The sequence below is a fragment of the Onychomys torridus genome, chromosome 1, assembly GCF_903995425.1.
Source record: "Onychomys torridus chromosome 1, mOncTor1.1, whole genome shotgun sequence".
Lineage (NCBI taxonomy): Eukaryota > Metazoa > Chordata > Mammalia > Rodentia > Cricetidae > Onychomys > Onychomys torridus.
In genome coordinates, this window is record NC_050443.1 from 96,780,619 (window position 1) to 96,794,993 (window position 14,375).

At 45.8% G+C, this 14,375-nt stretch overlaps 1 protein-coding gene across 1 annotated transcript in view; it reads left to right on the forward strand.

Moving 5' to 3' along the window:
• Tmc5 (transmembrane channel like 5) overlaps positions 1-10,263 on the forward strand; it is a 60,427-nt gene extending 50,164 nt beyond the window's left edge. The window contains exons 14-20 of the mRNA XM_036200373.1: positions 780-855; positions 1,042-1,175; positions 2,783-2,956; positions 5,135-5,213; positions 7,358-7,462; positions 8,712-8,754; positions 9,775-10,263. Coding sequence (XP_036056266.1) covers positions 780-855; positions 1,042-1,175; positions 2,783-2,956; positions 5,135-5,213; positions 7,358-7,462; positions 8,712-8,754; positions 9,775-9,821 — 658 coding nt within the window. The 3' untranslated portion in view covers positions 9,822-10,263. The remainder of the gene's footprint in view (positions 1-779; positions 856-1,041; positions 1,176-2,782; positions 2,957-5,134; positions 5,214-7,357; positions 7,463-8,711; positions 8,755-9,774) is intronic.
• The last annotated feature ends 4,112 nt before the right edge of the window (positions 10,264-14,375 follow it).

The following is a 14,375-nucleotide window of genomic DNA, read 5'->3' on the forward strand; positions in this document are numbered from 1 at the left end:
GGCCCCAAGCTTCCTCAGGAATACTGTAAGAGAGTTGGAAAGTGAGACTTTTCTTACCTGTAACTTAGTGTGCTTTATTGTCTCATCCCTGCAGGCCTCCTCAAGTACCATGGGAAGGATGGGAGCTATGTGTGCCTCATATTTGGGGCATGCTAGATTAGGGGCTCTGATGGTTTAGTGGCTCTGTGGCAGCATAAGGAGTGTTTTCTCTCTCTCTTTGCAAAGTCTTCCCAGATCTGGGGAGGAAGCAGCTATGGTGGGACTTGTCTGGTCTGAGGTCAAGAAACCCCCCTCTGCACGAGATGACACTACACATTTAAAGGCACGCTTTACTATCATGAAGTACCACCGTCACAGCGTTGACAAGCTGGTTCCTTCCAAAGCCCACAAGGTCAGGGTCTGACCCGGGCTTCTCTTCCTGGTTTACAGCTGGCCTTGTCTTCCCTGTGTCTTCACACAGTTTTCCTTCTGTTTGTGTCCTCCTCATTTCTTTTAAGGACATTGCTCACACTGAACTAGAGCCTAACGTAGTGACTGTGAGCCTACCCCATTCTAACTTAATTACCGTTTTAAGAACTCTACCTCTAAATCCAGTCATGTTTTTGAGGTACTGTGGTGTGTGTGTGTGTGTGTGTGTGTGTGTGTATGTGTGTGTGAATGTGTGTGTGTGTGTGTGTGTGTGTGTGTGTGTGTGTATAATTCTCTCCCTCACCTCTCCCCCTGTATGCCTTGTCCCCCCCCCCCCCCCCTGGTCTCTGACACTCCTGTTTTCCTCACAGGCTTGGAATTTTCTTCTGCCCTCTGCTGCCTTTTATCCAAATGATCACTCTCTTCATCATGTTCTATGTCAAAAATGTGAGTTGGACCCAAGTTGCAACCAATTGCTTTCCTTTGTTAACTTATGCCCTGGTGGGGATCCAAGCTGGGAACGGGTTTCGGGGAGGGTAAGGAAGCTGTAAGTCAGTGGCTGGAGAGTAGGCCCTTGGTGGGTCCTGAGGGCTGCTCCTTGGGCACAGGTAGAAAGGTTCCATCTCTCCTCAGATCAGCCTGATGATGAACTTCCAACCTCCAAGCAAGGCCTGGCGGGCCTCCCAGATGATAACATTCTTCATCTTCTTGCTCTTCTTCCCATCCTTCACAGGCGTGTTGTGCACCCTGGCCATCACCATCTGGAGGTAGGGACAGTGGCTTTGGCTGAGGTTTTAGTGGTGGGGTGGATAGATGTCTGTTTTTAAATGTAGATTTTATTTTCCAGATATGGAGACAGTTGCCATTGAAATCATAGTTTGTTACTCACAGTTCCCAAGAAAGGAAGGCTCCCTGTGCCATGCGGGGCCACATGAGGAAAATGTAGAGGTTGTCAGGAAGAAGGGGGAGTGAGGGACAAAATCCTTTATTGCAGTTTCCAGGGTAAGGAACAGATGGGGCAGGGCAACCGAGCTAGGGCTGGCCACTCTCTGAGTCTTTTCAGAAGATTCTACAGTCCTGGGGGCTGTTATAGGTCATTGAGACCATGACCTTGGGGTAACTGGGGCCTGGGACTATGTTCCAACTGTGAGAGCCTGTTAAAAGAGATGCCTGTGCTGCAGGCTTCCTGTCAGGTGTTTGCCGGCATGTGAAGTCATGCTTCCTAGGCTAGTCCTGGGAAAGGAAGTCTTCCCAGAGTCTACAAGACTCTCAGATGGCAAACATCAGAATAAAAACTGTGCTTAATACAGCGCTCAGCCCATGTTCCTAGGGTAGCCAACAAATGCAAGGACCCAGAGAAGGGATGAATCCTGCCCTGGATTTATTCTATACATCCTACACCATAGTTGGGAGCCATTTCCTAATTTCTGCCAAGTGTTTAAGCTTCTCAGACTGGCAGAGGCCGCTTCTTCTACACTGAGAGGAAACTTGACTGAAGTGAGCCAGAGTCCTCGTCTGGCCTGGCTCTTCCTCCTTTGGCTCTACCTCTCTGCAGCCTGAAACTATTCTTCCATGTCTAGGCTCCAGCAGGTCTCTTTCTACGTGGTCAGGCTCCTCTCTGTGAAGGGGTCTCCCCATTCCCTTTGAGTCTCAGCTCCAAGGTCAGTTCTGGGCCTGAGCATCCCAGTCACCCCTGGCTGCTGCTGGTCCCTTACCCCTTTCCTTTCTCAGGCCCACATTCAACCCAGCATTCCATGGCTCACGGTTTATGTGTATGAGCTTCCTTTCATGTATGTGTGGACATCATGTGTTTGCCTGCTACCTGCAGAGAACAGAAGAGAACATTTAGATGGTTGTGAGCCCCTGTGTGGGTGCTGGGAACTGAACCCGGTTCCTCTTACAAGAGCAGGGAGTGTTCGGACCTCTGAGCTGTTTCCCCTGCCCCAATCTCTTTTGCCATCTTTATCTCCACCCTCTCTCTCCCTAATCTTCCAGTGTCTCCTCATTTGTAATAGCTGACAGCACATGCTCACAATGTCACACCTGGCTTCCACAGCTAACAGGCCTCCAACTTGGTGTGTCTTAAGTCACATTCTCAAGAAAGACTTTCTGATTGCTCCTAAGATACTGCTAGATTGTTGCCCAGATTCTGGATTGGCCACTGTGGCAGGTGATAGCAATCTAAGAGCTGGTCCTCAGACTGCAGGTGACACCAGACAAGACTGGGTGAGAGCTCTTCCCTTGGAAGCAGAGTATGGGAAGAGCAGGCAAGATTCTCTGTGTCTGGAGCCTGAGTCCAGAAGGGATCCCTTGATTCTGGAAAGGCTACATCTGAGTCTCAGGCAGCAGATGGCTTCCTGTTTCTTGCTTTCAGGTTGAAACCTTCAGCTGACTGTGGACCCTTCCGAGGTCTGCCTTCCTTTATTCAGTCCATCTACAGCTGGATCGACACCCTGAGCAGAAGGTCTGGCTACCTGTGGGTGGTCTGGATCTACCAGAACCTCATTGGAAGTGTGCACTTCTTCTTCATCCTCACCCTCATTGTGCTGTAAGTGGGCTTCCCTGAGAAACAAAGGGAGGAGAAGCTAAGAGTTCCTGGGGACCCTTAAAGTGACGAGAGACTGTCCCAGGGACATTCATTTGGGAAACAAAGGAGTGCAGAGCAGTGAGTACAGGATGCTCTCGACTCCACACGTAAAGAGAGAGTTTTCTGTAAAATATTGTTTAATGTTCTTGTATCTAAGCTTTTTTTTTTTTTTTTTGAATGCTCTATAAAGAAAGTATACTTATTTTCTTCCTTTTTGCTAGGGCTATAGCTCAGTGGTAGAGTACTAGCCTAGCTTATGTACAGCCCTGAGTTTAATCTTCAGTACTGGGGAAATAAGGAAACAAGAATATTAAAATAAAATAAGAATATTAAAACATTAATAGTATATATTAAAATAAAATAAGGAGAATACTAAAATAAAATATATTAAAATAATTTTTTAAAGAGTGAGAATTCTTAGAAAAATTCCTTTTGAGACTGCAAAGTATAAAACTGGCCCAGGCATCATTGACATTTTATAGTATTGCATTTTAATTTTTAAAAATATCCATTTCTGACTTCTTATGAAGATTCATCATCACTGGGTTCGTTTTCCTGCATGGAAGAATTGGATGGTCAATGTAGAGTGCTATGTTTCACAGTTTAGCCCCCAGGGCATTAGACAGGGCTGCTCCTTGTCGGGAGACACTCAGACTATTGGCCATGGCATACAGAACAATGTCTGTGCTTTGTAGACGAAAGGACAAGTCAGAGACAGGACAGTTCCAAAACAGCTTCTAGGCTGCACAGTCTGATAGTGGAGGAAGAGGCTAGAAGCCAGGTCTCCTGGCTCTCCGTGATGTTCCTGTCCCCACTTCCCAGCAGCAGCTGTTATCAGCACTTTAGAATGGTAAGCTGGTCTCTGTCAGGCTTCTCGTTCACTGGCTCTGCTGCTGTCTCCGCTTGTACTTCCAAATATGTGTGTGAAAGGGAAGTTTCCCTTAAACTAAGCAATCCATCAACACCACTGGCACCTAGTTGGTAACCTACACTTTCAGTCAGTTCTGATCCTGGATCTGGATGGCATCAACCTCACAAGTTAGGGGCAGGGTCCTGCAAAGCCCAGTTCAGAAGCTGGATATGGCAGGGCACATCTGTAACCTCAACATTAGGTGGGGCAGAGACAGGTGGATCCCTGGAGCTCAGTGGCCAGCCAGCCTACCAGCTGATGAGTAACCAGTTCAATGAAGAGTCTGAAAAACAAAATGAGATGGATTAATACAGCAGGATGCTAGACTTTCAACTCCAGCTTCCATGCATGCATGCACATTGACACGCACATGTGCCCACACACAAACACACACACAATGCAGACTCTCAAGTTCTACTAAACCTGACCAGGTATTTGAAAAAAAAAAATTCAAGAAATGTACATCACTCCAAGTTTGAACAGCACTTGTGCAAATCACAGAATCTTGCTACATATTCAAACTGTGTGTTTAAAATGTGGATGCCTGGCCCTTGCCCAGAGAATGTGTGCTTGCTTGAACTAAGGACCAGCCATGATATGGGGCTTATTTCTACCTCCCAGGTGACTCCATGTGCAGCCAGGTTGAGAAAATCCTGTTCTAAGACAGCAGTTTTCAACCTTCCTAATGACAGGACTTTTTAATACAGTTCCTCATGTTGTGACCCCCCCAACCATAAAATTATTTTCATTGCTGCTTCATAACTGTAATTTTGCTACTGTTATGAATCATAATGTAAATGTCTATGTTTTCCAATGATTTTTAGTTGACCCCTGTGAAGGGGGGGGTCATGACCTACAGGTTGAGAACCACTGCTCTAGGGCACTTGGCCTGCTACCCTGTTTTGACTTTTCAGGGACACACTTGGGTCAAAACCCATTTGCCAGCAAATATTTCAGTCCCTCTGTACCTTACTGAACATGGAGCTCAAAGCACTGTCAAGGGCTGGAGAGATGATGGCTCAGTGGTTAAGAGCACTGACTGCTCTTCCAGAGGTCCTGAGTTCGATTCCCAGCAACCACATGGTGGCTCACAACCACCTGTAATGAGATCTGGTGCCCTCTTCTGGTCTGCAAGGACACATGCAGGCAGAACACTGTATATGTAATAAATAAATGAAATCTTAAAAAGCACTGTCAAGATACCTGTCTGCCATTTTCTTCTCCTTCAGGATCATCACCTATCTCTACTGGCAGATCACAGAGGGGAGGAAGATCATGATCCGGCTGCTCCATGAACAGATCATTAATGTAAGGCTCTCCTGTGCCCTCCCCTGTAATCACCCCTGTCCCCACTCCTCTCACCAGAGTTTAATAAAAATTTCCAAACATACTCCAAAATAGAGAGAACAAATAGTACAATGAATTCCCAGTCCCCATCACCCAACATGTGTGTGCAGATACACATGTAAGTGTATGCACATCTGTGTTGAAGGCCAGAGGACAATCCTGGGTGTCATTCTCCAGACTCTGCCTGTATTTTTAAAAAGACACAACAAGGTCTCTCGTTGGCCTGGAACTTGCCAAGAAGGTCTGGCAGGCTGGCCCATGAGCCCCAGAGCCCTGCCTGCCTTCATTTCCTCCCCACTGGAATTATGAGCACGTGCCACCAGGCATGTCTTTTTTTTTTTTTTTTTTTTTTGAGCTGAGGACCAAACCCAGGGCTTTTGCAAGCACTCTACCACTGAGCTAAATCCCCAACCCGGCATGTCTTTTTATGTAGGTTCTAGACATCAAACCCACTTGTGAACACTTCACTGACAGACGTCACTTCAGCCACCATGGACATTTACATACTCTCCTCTCATCCCTGCCAGCCTTTGCACTATCTTAAATGCTTGAGGCTTACAAGTTAACTACCTCTCCCATCACTGTGACTCAATGCTTGAAGGAAGCGACCGAATGCGGGAAGTCTTTATTTTGGCTCACCTGTCAGTCCGCCGCAGGAAGGAAGGCAGGGTAGAGTTCATTGGCAGGTGCATGAGGCAGAGACCGGTCACACGTTGGCAGATCAGGGGGCAGAGAAGTCGGGCTAGAACGAGAAGCAGGTACCACCTCCAAGGCCCACCCCCGGAAGCCCACTTCTGCTGGTTAGACCACAGTCCTGCCAGTTCCATGACCACCTGAGAGAGTACCATTCCTGGGCGCAGCCCTTCCTTCTTGTCCATTTGGTGAATGTAGAAGCAATGAGGGAAGTAGAGGGTGAACCTGAAGCAGAGGCCACAGAAATATTAGTGTGAACAGTAGGGACACAGTGGTAGTGGTTGGGGTAATTATTACAAGCAGCATGTTAAAGTCAGGGGCTCGCTTTCGAAGGATGGTTTTTCGAGTCTGTGGATGATGCCCTGGAAGTGACAGCTAATGTTTCTCTTTGCCACCATTCATTGTTGAACCAATAAAGTCAGTAAACTAAAAAAAAAAAAAAAAATCAGGGGTTCACAGTTTAAGGAGAAACAGGCCTTAACATGGGACAACATGGGACAACTATGCCTGTGTGAAGTTGTGGTGACCATGTGAAACCGAGATGACTGTGCCTGTGTGACGCTGGGGTGAGAGTACCTATATAGAGGAGACAGTGATGCTCACCTGGCTCCCCACACAGGTAGAGTAGTTCACACCTTCCTGCTGTAGGGTTCATGAGGAAGTGATCCAGCCTCCTGGGAGAAGGAATATTCCCTCTGTTTTCCTTTGAACTGTTGATCTCAGCCAACACAGACAACCTTGAACATTTTTAATTTTATTAATTATTATTATTAAATTGTGTGTGTGTGTGTGTGTGTGTGTGTGTGTGTGTGTGTGTGTGCGTGTGTGTCCCTTGTCATGTGTAGGACATTAGAGGACAACTTGCAGGACTCAATTCTCTCCTCCTGCCATGGGTTCCAAGAATGGAACTCAGGTCTTCCAGCTTTTGTAGCAAACACTTTGACCTGCTGAGCCATCTCACCTACCCGCATATAACTCTGATGGCTGATCACTGTTGATGTCCTTAGGAGTGGAGCTCTAAGCTTTGGCATCTCAGTAGGAGGACTGGGAAGACCCAGGCAATACTAGTTCATAGAATAAGGGCTGGGACAGGGAGCTTGCAGGAAGGGCTTCTGAAGGTCTGAGTTCTAAGCCTTCAGACAGTGGCAGGGAAGTTGCATTTATCATCAAGCTAGCAAAGACACTGCTCTAGCCTACTGGGCATGTGGGGGTCACTTAGAGGAACCTATGGCAATGCAGGAGAATTCTGGGGCTCATTGTCTTTGCTCTGAAATGTTTCTTCTCTTTCATCAGAAGAAAATATAGCAGACATCTCCTTTGGACTTGTGGGACTCTCCTTTTTATGCATGCCTTCTGCACCCTGCACCAGCATGCATCTTTCATGCTTTACTTTTATTTTTCCTTCTTGGCAGGAGGGCAAAGATAAGATGTTCCTGATAGAAAAGTTGACCAAGCTACAGGATATGGAGAAGAGAGCCAACCCCAATGCACTTATCCTGGAAAGGAGAGAGGTGGAGGTGAGGCCACAGCTACCTTGGGACCATTGAAGACACTCTCACATTCTTGTACAAGTGTATTGGAAAGCAGACACTTTCTAGGGTTGTTTGTTATTTGTTTCTGTGCAACAGGGTCTTGCTGTATAGCCCAGGCTAGTTCCTGTTCTAGCCTCTTGAGTTCTGGGATTACAGGTGTACTTAACTCCTCCTGACTATGATCCTTCACTTTTCTGTCCTACGCATTATTGTGCTTTTAATTAAAAGAAAAAAATCATTGTTCACTTAACACCTGCATGCCTGGCTGTGGTCCAGATGTTGCATCGCTATGAACTTAAAGAACGCTCTGCCCTCATGGAGTTCACACTTGTTTTAAATCACCCAGTAATACACAAGTGAATAGGTAACACTATTTTTCCAGATCTTTCCCTAAGACATCAGCAGTCACACCTGCATCTTCCCAGACTTTGATGAATGGATTATGAAAGTAGGGCTTTTATAATTTTATAACCACAGCCTGATATCCAAATAAAATCATAGCTTTCTTCTTACTGAACACTGTATCCTGAACATGGTTTCTTTCTGGATATGTCTGGACATTTGAGTTTTAGAGCTTTTTAAATACTACAGTTGGTATTGAATGAAACATTGTATTAAAAACTGTAATCAGTTGTCAATATATTAATAGTTGTTATTTTGTGGTGCTGTGGATGGAAACCAGAGCCTTGTGCATGCCAGGCAAGTGGTCTACTTCTGAACACCTCTAGTCCTATTTATTATAAGTATTTTATGTAGTTCTGCTCCAAGGACATGTACATCTGCCCTCATAACATGTTGTTAATAGATATTCTTTTATGAAGCTCATAAAAAAAGATTTTTTTTTCTGCCAATTTCCATTGGTCTCCTGAAACATGCCAGTAAAAGGTAAACTCTCCTTAACTCAGAACATTGACAACATAATTTACTATCTGCGTAAAGTAATGCTGTTGGTGTCCCTCTCAAATCCCCAGAAGCCAGGTACCTCTGTCACCCCAGGCACTAACATATTACCTGGCATGTCATAAATGCTCAGTAAATATCCATGGAATGAATGCCATATCTGTTGCTAAAAAGCTAGACATGCTGGATATTTCTGTGGCTGACTCTTGGTCTCAACCATTACCACTTCATTTTGAAATAGTGGTGGGCTCACAGATTGTACCAACTGTGCAACACACCCAGTGTTTGCATCCCTCTCTCCAGTGACACAGCTGTGTGTTTTCTTCATTTTCAGCAACAAAGCCCTTTGCATTTGGAGGAATTCAATGCTGCTCCTGGTGCGTACCAGAACTACCAGAGACAGAGACATGCAGTGACGTAGCCCAAGGTGGAGGGTGTTCAGTTGCTCTTCAGCTGCAAGCCTGACCTCAGATGAAGTTGCTTTTGGTCTGCTCTACTGCAGAAGCTCACAATGTCACTAGAACCTGGTTTCTGTCTGTTCAGGTCACATGTTAGCTCTTTACACAAACAGCCACCTTGTAATGATGGCCAAACAGCATCGCCAACACCTCACATCTTTTCAGGTTCAATCCAGTGAGAAAGAGTTAGGGAATCTAGAATTTTGACATCAACTTCATTCAGTCTGATGTGTTCCTTGCAAACCCATTTCTGTGACTATGAAAATACGACAGTGCCTGTGGCCATAAACAAACCATGTGCTTCAGCTACGCTACCTATGGTATAACCGTACAGATCCCAGGAACTGAGAGCAGGCAGTTCTGCCTCCCAGGTCAGGGGCTGAAGCCAGGAGAAGAATGGGTGCTGGGGAGGGAACAAAGAAGCCTACTCACTTCTTTAGGCTAGTTATTTGATGTTTTTGTGTGTGCATGCTTGTGTGTGTACAAGGAGGCCAGAAGAGGGCGCTGAGTATCCTCCATCACTCTCCCTGAACCTGGATCTAGCATCTTCTTGGCTAGTCTGGAAGCCAGTAAACTTCAGTGATCTTCCTGCCTCTGTCCCATTCTATCAGGGTTTACAGGCATGTGTGGGATGCCTGGCTTGGTACATGGGTTCTGGGATTCCATAACAAGCACTCTGACCACTGAGCCACCACTCCAATCCTGCACTTGTTTTTTTTGTTGTTGTTGTTTTGTTGTTGTTGTTTTGTTTTGTTTTTTTAGAATTTACTGACAACAGGCCAATAATGGGAGGTCAAGGGGAGAGTCTAGAAACTGAAAAAGGAGGCAGGAAGAAAGGCTTGAGAAGTACTGGGCTCTTTCTGGCCACATTGATCTTCCCCTTGAGGAGATGGGACTGTGTGGGTCTGTGTTAACTTCTTTTTCCTGTGTCAAAACCAGATCTGCGGTTGAGACGATCAGTGCAAGACGAGAATCCAGAAGTCTGATGACTGCTGAGTGCTGTGGCCGCTGATGCTGGTCAAAAGGGGGAAAGAAGATAAAAATAAATGAGACAGCCTCCATGACAAATGGGCCTCGGGAGCTTCCCAGGGGTGGAATCCCAGCCGGAGGCAAGAGGAATCTCACCCACCATGCAAATGGCTCTGTGAAAGAGGGCATACTTTACTTCTCTTCCAACCCAGATTGCTGATTTTTTCCAAAACAAAGTACTTGGAATTTTCCAATTAAAACTGTTAAAATATTGCAATTATCCCACAAACAGCTGGGAAGAGGGAACCTGGAAATGTTGCATTTTTATCTTTAATTTTAAAATATATGTCTGCATGATGGGGCCTTTAAGAATCTCTCTTCCCAGACCTGGCAATGGTTTAGAAACTGGTGCTAAGAAAAGTGGTCCACAATGAATAAAAATGTGATCCTCAGTCGGGGATGCAAAAACCTCTGAATGGTGTGACTTTCATTTGCTCTGGCTTTGAACTGGAAACAGCCCCATGTCATCCAAAGCTGAAATGTAATGAAAGGTCTTGTGGCTGAGTGTCATGTCTTTACTGAGTATGAGAGTCTTGGGGTTGGACCAGAAATAGGGGAGGTGGAAGAAAAGACTGAGACTCTGTCCCTATGCATGGTCATTGTCGTGGTTTGAATCTGAAGTGTCCTCTGCAGGCTTGTGTTTTGTCCCCTGGCTGGTGACACTATTTGGGGAGGCTGTGGGACTTTCAGGAAGTAGACCCTTGATGGAGAAAGCAGGCTATTAGAGGCAGACCGGCCTTTCAAGGATATTCCTGGCCCCTACTTCCTGCTTTACTCTTCTTCTTGGTCAGCCATGATGTGAACATTTGCCACACCCTCCCGCTACCACAAACAACAAACTGCAGTGTCTTACCAAAGCCATCCTACCAAAATAGATAATTCCCTAAAGTGCTTCTGTCAGGCATTCTGTTTCAGCATAGCTGTAGCATGAATTTAAAATCGTCTTATTAATAAAAATAAACCCAGGAGCCAGGTAAATTCTGAAAGATCAGAGAAACAGAACAAGTCACATCCAACCTCACCTTGCCAACTTCTCAGCTGACCTTGTTTCTTCAAACTGGAAGCCTCTGAGTCTCATCCAAATGGTCTCAGCTGAGCTGCTGCTAAAAGCCTAAAATCTTAAAAAGCCTAAAAAGCCTCTAGTTCCTGGTTCTCACGCCTTATATACCTTTCTGTTTCCTGCCATCATTTCCTGGGATTAAAGGCATGTGTCTTTTCCAAGCAAGATATGAGATCTAAAGTCCTCAAGTTAAAGATGTGTGCCACCATGCCTGGCTTCTATGTCTATCTAGTGGCTGTTCTGTTCTCTGACCCCAGATAAATTTATTATGGTGCACAATATGTTGGGGGACACAATATCACCACACAAAGCCAACACAATACAGCCATTGGAGTCTTGCAAGCCAAACCAGAAATTAGGGGTGACACATAGAATCTGCCTGTGCACATGAGATGAGTATGTACATGAGTGTGAAGTTTTTGTAAATCTACCAAATGTTTCAGAAGGCATGTAACTGTCCTTAAATCTGGGGGCTGCACTAGGCCTGTTCCTGAAGGACCACCACTTCCCAACAGTGCATGACTGAGGACTAGGCCTTGAAAGGTGTGTTTGGAGTGGGGAGACACCTACCCAAATCATTACACTTTCCAACAGTCACCCAAAGGCTGGAGAACCGTGGCTTAAGACTAGAAACAGCTTCTTTTGAATCTCTGCATGGTCTCACCCCTTAGTGGGTGCAGCACACGCCCACTTCATATCTTAGGAGGCAATGATTTATGGTAAAGTTCAGCTATAAAACGAGAAGCTAGCTGGGTGGTGGTGGCACACACCTTTAATCCCAGCACTTGGAAGGCAGAGCTAGGAGGATCTCTGTGAGATCGAGGCCAGCCTGGTCTACAGAGTGAGATCCAGGACAGGCACCAAAACTACACAGAGAAACCCTGTCTTGAAAAATAATAAATAAATAAATAAATAATAGTAAATAAATAAATGAATGAATGAATAAATGAATGAACGAGTGAATGAATGAATGAATAAATAAATAATAAAGAAGCTAAATTAGTCTACAACTTGCCCATGTCTTTATAATCTTTGACTCGAAGACACGTGGAAAGAATTAAACTCATTAGTGTGGTGGCAGGGGGCACTAACATCTCCCTGAATTCCCATAGCTGGAGCTTCTGCATGACATTTAAGTGAGACAGAGATGGGGACAGGGTGCCCAAGTTCCCTTGTTCTGCTCACGATTTCACCTGTGTACAATAGAAAGGCTTTATTCCTGTGTCCTATAACAGCGTCCCATGCCTTTTACCTTTGGTTACCCGGTGTTCTGGGTGTCATGGATTGGGGGTGGGGACCTGGAGCTTGCACAGGGCTTCATGTCTGAGGCCCACATTCTGAGCCATCTGTTAGAGCCCTTCCGCTCCCCCTCCCTCATTTGTTCCCTTCTTAAGTAGTATGATTCTTCACTGTTTTGGGGGGAACATTCCACAGCTCATTTGAACTTTATTGTATTATCTCTGTGGCACAATGTAGGGGAGGCAAATTGTGTGACTGCCACTTGGCATGTGATGGGAACTCACACTGGTTTTGATTTGCCTGCAGCCTCATGGCTAGTTAGGGACAGAACCGAGGACAGCATTGGCTACCCACACCCTACCTCCTTGTCAATACTTGCCATTTGTTTTCTTGGTGATAGCTACGCCAATGGGTGAAACAGAATCGCAAGACAATTTTAGTTTGTTCTTCCCTGATGGTGAAGGAGGTTGAACATCTTTTTAGTTTATTTGCAGTGTTGAGGAATGGGGTCCAGAGCCTCATGAGTGCTGGGCAAGTCTATGACCATTGAGCTGTCTAGTAGCCCTTTAGCACTATTTGAAGAGCTATTTAGAGCTCTTTGTATTTATCCTTGCAGTTCTGACAAATCCCCCTTGCCCTTCTCACCAGCTAAGGGGAGATCAGGCATTGATCTATTCTCTCGTTATCTCCTGCCCTTTGTCTGGGCAGTTATGTCCCCCATGTCTTCTCCAATTTTAGCAAAGCTTCCTACTCCCCCTCCTGAGTGCTAGAGTTGCAGGTATATACCACCATGCCTGGTTTATGCATTGCTGGGGTTGAACCCAGGGCTTCCTGCACACCTGGCATGCACTGTACCAACTGAGCCACATCTCCAGTCTTGGGCATGCTGAGATGTCAAAAGGTGTCTCAGACACCTTTCCTGGTGTTAAGCTGGTTGAACATGGTCAGGGCCTTGGATTTTCTGTTAACATATCAGGATATTGCCACAGTCAGTGGTACAGGAATAACTGCCAGCACTTTGATTACTGTGCTGTCTCTGATTGAAGCACTTTAGATATGGTCATTTGACCAGCTCACTGGCTTTATGAAGCTGGAATTGTCTCCACTTTACAGAAGAGGGTTCTGAAGTCCAGGAGGTGTGCCACTTGCCAGGGTCAGGCACAGCCTAAGTGACTGAACTGGGAGGCACACCCAGTTTGCTCCAGCACATAAGCTTCACCATGAAGCCAATGACACAGCGCACAGTAACAGAAGGTCTGGGGGCCTGTATGTACTACCACCCATTAATATGTATTAAGTTTCCAAAACATTTCTGCATGAACAAATTGTACACATATAACTGACCTCCATATCTCTGCCATCTCTTCGGCTAGCTCTTATTTTCTTCATGTATTTAATACTCTTATTTATGTTCTTTTTTTGCATATGTGTGTGTCATGTGAGTGCTTATGCATGTTCACATGTGAATGGGCGCAAGTGTGAGTGGGGTTACATGCACACATGTGTGTGCTTTCAAGTAGAGACGGGAAGTTGACATCCCTTTCCACCTTATATATTGGGTCAGGGTCCCTCCCCGGATCTGGAGCTCACCCCCTTGGCTTGTCTACCTAGCCAGCTTGCCCTGGGGATTTCCCATCTGGGATTGCTAGCAGGCCACCACACCCACCCAGCTTTTATGTGGGTTCTGGGAATCCATCTCCCTCATTCGACTCACTTTCAACCAGCATTCCTGGGATGTGGTTAGAAAGAAAGAAAGGAAGGAAGGAAGGAAGGAAGGAAGGAAGGAAGGAAGGAAGGAAGAAAGAAAGAAAGAAAGAAAGAAAGAAAGAAAGAAAGAAAGAAAGAAAGAAAACATTATTTGGAGTTGGAGGTCTTGATTTCTGGGGTCCTGTTTGTCACTTGTCAGTCAGTGATCTTAGCAAGTTCTTTGCCATCCCTCGGCCTCTTCCAGTCCCTTGCCTTATAGAGAGAATGGTAACAGAATCCACTGTGTCTGGCTTGTCTGGGACTCAAACGAGACAATGATATGCTTCACAACTTCTCATCTGAGAGCTGTAGAAGGAAGATTAGATTTCAGAGTCAGAAGACCCTGACTCCTGGCTTCTCTGGAAGTGTGGCAGAGATGGTGGCTAACAAGCACTGTGCTGGAGCTGGGGGTAGGGAGGCTCACCCAGGGTGGAGAGCCTGTATCCCAGCCTGATGGCCTTTGTCC